This window comes from Primulina huaijiensis, chromosome 12, assembly GCF_012295235.1.
Source record: "Primulina huaijiensis isolate GDHJ02 chromosome 12, ASM1229523v2, whole genome shotgun sequence".
Lineage (NCBI taxonomy): Eukaryota > Viridiplantae > Streptophyta > Magnoliopsida > Lamiales > Gesneriaceae > Primulina > Primulina huaijiensis.
In genome coordinates this window covers 7,927,053-7,933,132 of record NC_133317.1, presented here as the reverse complement: position 1 = coordinate 7,933,132, position 6,080 = coordinate 7,927,053, and the positions used below count along the sequence as shown (strand labels likewise).

At 32.0% G+C, this 6,080-nt stretch overlaps 1 protein-coding gene across 1 annotated transcript; it reads left to right on the top strand.

Moving 5' to 3' along the window:
* Positions 1-3,527: 3,527 nt before the first annotated feature.
* Positions 3,528-5,521, top strand: LOC140989253 (uncharacterized). The gene is made up of 4 exons (XM_073458421.1): positions 3,528-3,736; positions 4,325-4,543; positions 4,645-4,708; positions 4,847-5,521. The coding sequence occupies exons 2-4, from the start codon at positions 4,350-4,352 to the stop codon at positions 5,114-5,116; spliced, it is 528 nt and encodes a 175-aa protein (XP_073314522.1). The 5' UTR covers positions 3,528-3,736; positions 4,325-4,349; the 3' UTR covers positions 5,117-5,521.
* The last annotated feature ends 559 nt before the right edge of the window (positions 5,522-6,080 follow it).

The window sequence follows — 6,080 nt, the reverse complement described above, 5'->3', positions numbered from 1 at the left end:
CAAATTCAAGATGCAACGAATACAATAATTTAGTCTCACTGTACAATCAGTTTTCCCGCCTATATAAAGAGAAGATCAGTGAAGACGAAATATAGAGATTGGACCAGAAAGAGTGTGGTAAAAAAAAAGGGTACGCTATGCTTATCAACTTTGAAGAAGCGATCAGTCCAGATTTGAGGGAACACTTCAACGTGTTATCAGCTTAGTTTAGAAGCTTTCTTCCCTCAGTGTGTGAGAACACTTTTGTTCAGTTCTCACACACGAACTCTCACCACCACCCAAAACACAGTCTTGCACAAAGACGTTAAACTTGTGTATGTAGTCTTTCTCACATAGACGTTAAAGAAGTGTTGGCTGGAAGGTGTTGTCTTCAGTCTTGACTAGGAGTTCAGTTAGGCAGTGTATAAGTCCTAAGCTGGGTGGGTTTGTACAAGTAATTGTATAAATCAAAAGCTTTTAGTGGATCCTACCCGATGTGGTAGAAGGGGTGACATAAGAGCAGTTGAAGTCTCCGAACATCCATAAACATATCTTGTGTATTTAACTGATTAACTGATGTTTTCAAACTGATTTGATCAGTTAGAGTATCCGTCAGTTCAGTTCTTACAGTAAACTGAACTTATATATGCGACAACTGATCTCCTGTTTTTCAGTTATTCAGTTTACGTAAGTTAAAATGTTTTCTAATATAACAGTATTCTTCACGAAAGATTACTTCGAATTTCTTCCGCTTGGTTTTAAACCAAAATCGATTTAATTCATCGGTGTTAACATTCTTAGAACACGAGCTATTGCAGCTCATTGGAGAATATTGTGTTTGAAATACCTTCGAAGGCACAGCACACGATCCTTCAAAATCATATGACCAAAAATTTGATTTTCCCTTTTTTTTTTATATGTTTTTATCTATTAAATTTATTATTTTCCTCATAAAAAGTAATTTGTAATATCAATTGGACGAGGGTGTTGTACTTTTACATAATAGTTCAGATCTCTTTTGGTTTTGAAGTGAACTCTGGTTGGATTTTTATTTTTATTTTTATTTTTATTTTTAGGTTAGTTAATTAAAACATTATGTCGCAATCCAAATTTGAAATGACAACCACCAAAAACAATTTTTCTTGGAATAAGGAAATGCTGCCTAACTTTTGACAGCCTCGCGTACTTTTAATCAATACACGATACTAAAAATTTAATTGGACTATTAAATGTACTACCCTAAACACATCTTCCCCCGATTTTTAATCAATATACTCGATCGCCTTTGTCTACAGGTAATGCATCTTCGTAACGAGAAATATGCCCGTGTTCGATTTAGTGGAGTAATTGAACGTTTGGTTGATGTTCAGATATTTGGTTTCATATATAGTCATTTTCTCGGCGAATTTGTTATATTATAATTTTTTAGTGTGTTTTAATTGACTAACGTGGTTTGTATACTATTATGTTAGTCCAGAAGTTTACTCATTGCACATCAACACCGAAAGATAGCGATAGCAGGTTCTCACGTTATTAAAGATATAGTAAAGAGAAATATCTTTATGTAATATACCCAATTTTTTTAGAAATTATAACAAAATTATTTCAACCAAATATAAAAATAATATATGATATAACGTAAATGTTTAAATTCATTCTTGCATGTCATTTGAGTTAGAATATGGTCTGATGAATATTGAGAGCTTTATATTTATTTTAATTTTTGTTGAAAATGAAACAATTTAAATTACTATTTTAGATTTGTTGTTTGTGATGATTATTTTTTTTATTAAATTTTCAATTAGTCTTATGGTTAACCATATGTTAACCAAGATGTCTTCTGCATGATAATATCAATAAATCTGTGTTCATATTTGATGGTCAAAATAGTTGATAAGTTGCTAAATTTGATTTATTATTTTTACGGAATTTTTTTATATCATAAATTAAATTTATAAAGCATGCAATGACCATTGAATGTGACTTAATATTTATCGCTCGGGGAAATTTTAAAAATTATTATTTTATTTTATTTTAATATTGCCTTAATCAGTGGAGGCTACGTCATGGTGGGAATTTTTTTTTAGGGGATATAGTGAACTTTTCGTCGCTAATTGTTTAAGGCAATAGTAGTTTTGATTAGACACAAAGATTTTTTTATATTCAATCGTGATATTTTCCATGGAATTGAAATCCAAAGACAAATTGATTCTACCATTGACTTTTTGTAAGAATTAGCTCCAGTTTCACAAAATGTGCGGTTAATGAGTTGCAGCCTGACGACATTAATTTTAAGATTGCATACAATGGTATTTGTTTATTAAACTAACATGGAACTAGTACACGTTACAATTGTCTGATATTAATATATTAAACAATTAAAAAATGAATTATAATCTATAGAATGTCACACTACTTAATAAGCAAACTTTTTTAGATGAAACACTTATTTGGGTTATAAACTAATATTGGTGTTTTCGTTGGGAGCAGACGTAGCAGATTGAACGACCTAAAAAAAGGTTATCATTGAAAAAAAGTGAGTGAAAACCGTGTAGAATTGGTTGTCGTGGACGTCGGTTTCTCAAGAGGTCGGCAATGTTATAATTGTCCAATATTGATATATTAAACTAATAAACATGATTTATAAACATTAGAAGCTTACACCATCAAATAGACAAATTTTCTGGAATGGAACACGTCTTGAATTTGTAACCTAACAATACTACTCCCATGTATAATTAAAAAAAAATAGTTATACAATTGAACATCCTCTAAAATTGTGTTGGAACTCAACCCCAAAGGTAAATTGTCAAACTCGTAGTTAAATTGTAACGTTCTCTATTTTTATCATCTAATGTGAATATTGGATTTTGGTCTTGCAACTTTAGCTGTTGATTTTTCATTCTATTTTGACGGAACTCTGATGTGATATCAGAAAATTATAGATATCCGACATTGTGTTAGTACTATGTTGAAATACGACTAAAATCCAACAAAAAAAAAAGTTATTGAACTAAGACCATAATCAAACAAATTATACTACCGAAACATGAACAAGACAATTTATAAAACTAAATGGACTATTTTAAAAAAAATTAACGACGAAAACAAAAAACTTAATATTAAATAGACTTATTTTCAGGGTCATTAACTTTTCTTTTGTCCTAATTAGACTGATGCCGTGCATTTATTCATCGGAATTAATTGAAACACGTCATTGAATCATAATGTAGAGCATAAATGTACGGTGTAAATTAATTTGGAAATACAATTATCAATCAATTAAAATTTGAGAGTTCAGTGAACAACGCGTAATTATGCATAGGTTTTGGCATCCCTATTTATTTATACGTGTATTATTAAATAAAGTTTAATTAAAAAATATTTATTTTCTTTTTATTAGTATAATATAATATATAATATTATTTAAGCAAGTTGTCTCCCACATTCTGATATTATTATTAATCATTAATATTTTTTTGACTTTATTTGATTTGATATTTGGACTGTGATTTTTTATTTTTTTATTATTTGTAAAGTTCTCCATATTCTGTCATTTCATGTCACATGTGTATAAAATTCTACGAAGCACATCCACTCCACATTTCTCCCTTCTTGCCCGAGCCAGACCATTTTCTCTGAGCTCTTCTTTATCCATTTTTTCAGTTTTTTTTTTCTTTTTTTCTTTTTATTTTTCTCTGTGGAATCTATCTTTAGGAGAGGGAGTCTTGATAATCCTTTGCAGCTCTCCGGCCAGGTAAGATTTGACCTCTTTTTTTCCTATTTTCTGTTGTAATTGATTTTCCCCCCTAATTTTTTGGATGTTGGCAAGGTTGGTGGGCTAGTTTTTTAAATTTTTCTTAAGATATTGTTAATTTCTGGAGTTCTTGTGTGATAAATTCTGAAAATTTTCCTATATTTTCCTTCTGATTGTGTATGAGATGACAAGGGTTCAGTCTAAAATATTTTCTTGAAATCGAAAGTTAGGTTCTTTCGATATTTTCAGCTGAAATTATTCTTAATCTTGTTTAACTTTTGAGTTGAGTCGAGATATTTTGTTTGGTTTGGTTTGGTTTGGTTTGGTTTGACTTCAAGTACGAGGCGAGTAATTCAGAATGAGTGATGCAAATTGATTTGCAGATATTTGTAGCAGATCTGTGTATTTTTCATCTTGAAATAAATACGTTTAAAAGATAAAATACTGTGTATTTTTTTCTATAAGAACAAGTGTAAACTCCCTGTCCCGCCTTGACCGGATCTTAACCTGAGCGAATAAATCATTTTTTAATAATTATTATTAGAGTTATTTTGTGACCAATATTTCACCTTTTCTTGATTATGGCAGGTCTAATTATTCAGTATCTTGAAAAATGAATCACTGTGCTATTCAGCATAATTATTTTGTTGCCCGTGAAGAGCTGAGAGGAAGCGCCGCCGCCGCCGCTGGCGGAGGATCTGTGGAGATGAGAGAGACCGTAGTTTGCCCCAAGCCGCGGCGGCTCGGCCTAAACCACAGCACCCTTTATGACCTTTATCCTATGAGACCCCGCAGATGGCATATTTGGTAAATAAAAAAATTACCTTTACCTCTATTTTTTAGTTCTTTTGTCTTATTATTGATGATGGGTTCTTATTTTTTTTTACCTCTTTTTTTTTTGGGTAAAGCCATCAGCAAGAGGTTAGTGAAGCAAATGCTGCCAACGAAGTGCTGGACATCATTCTCGCAAAGGTTTTTTTTCAACTTTTTCTCCACAGTTTAATCTATTTCATGGTACAAGACTTTAAGATCAAGAAATCCTTATCATTCGATTCATAAGTTTACCTGCCAAATCTGAGAAAAAAAAAGAATTGTGTTTTGAATCAACAGGGTAGTTGTGTTGCGGATCAATCTGTCGCACAAGTAGCCTCATCGCCCCCATTTTTTCCGGGGTCACCGCCAAGGAGAGTATCTAACCCACTAATTCAAGATGCACGGTTTCTGGACGAGAAACTCATCCCCGTTGCACCACGTGCTATCCCAATCACATCAGGCAGATTCATCCGGGAAAGTTTTGGCAACAATCCGGCCTCTAGGATCGAGGGGTTCGACTGCCTCGGTACGGATAGGCGCAATCGCCACATCCCTGCCTTGGCTTGAGTGTATGTTTGAAGCGCTCGAGCCCACTTTCGACGCGATTCACTTTTGTTCTAGCTAGAAGAGAAGAAATTTTTATCGGCCTGGATCGAGCGAGCTAAGTAAACGGGAACATTAATCAATTTGTATAGTGTGTATATATATATATGTTGTTCCATTTGGAAATATGACTTGAAGTTAATGCCCAATTAAGTAAAAATAATTCTTATATTATATACGAGGAGCAAGCCAAGCCCTCTTTATCAAAAGGTGTAAGTATGTTCAGAAAGGAAAAAGGGGGAAATTCTTGATTTTCTTGTCTATATTCTGTGATTATTCTCGAGAAATCAGGCTGTGGGCTTTGTGAGAAATTGCATTTTTTTTGTAATCCTATCCCTTTGTTATTCGAATATATTGAATATGAACATTTCTTTCTGTTAATTTAATATTTCATGCGTCTCAATTATTTTTGAGAATTATATATTGTTTTTGTTTGTCTCAAATATATAGACTTTTATCATGTTTAGTAATATTTTTTTTACTCTTTTACTAATATATATTCATGTTAACAATGCCTTGAAAACCATGCAACCATTTTTTGAATGCATCAAATAGGAATAAAATTAATAAAAAGTTAGTATATAAATTTTTTTTTAATACGTGTAACAAAAAGTAGATTATATAATAGGGAGGGAAGGAGTATTAATAATGATCCACGTCCTGATTTTTCGTGATCATACATAAATTTGAGAATAAATAATTCCAGTGCGTCCAAGTTTTTTAATCAAACCGCAAACGAATCCAAGACTCGTCATATTCAGAAGATATATTATATATTTTGCCTCTATGTGAACAAACTAACTTCCTTCTTTCCACTAGCAGCCGCCCTTGTGCTCCTTTTATGGTAGGTCGGTCGTGGATGGGAGTCGAAAAAATATTATTTTTTATGTTAAAAATATATATTTGATATATACGTATAAAATAATAA

Excerpts from the sequence above, each read along its gene's own strand:
- LOC140989253 (XM_073458421.1), top strand. The coding sequence starts at position 4,350 with ATGAATCACTGTGCTATTCAGCATAATTATTTTGTTGCCCGTGAAGAG. Across the intron at positions 4,544-4,644 it reads CCCCGCAGATGGCATATTTG|CCATCAGCAAGAGGTTAGTG; the intron begins GTAAATAAAAAA and ends TTTTGGGTAAAG. Across the intron at positions 4,709-4,846 it reads TGGACATCATTCTCGCAAAG|GGTAGTTGTGTTGCGGATCA; the intron begins GTTTTTTTTCAA and ends TTGAATCAACAG.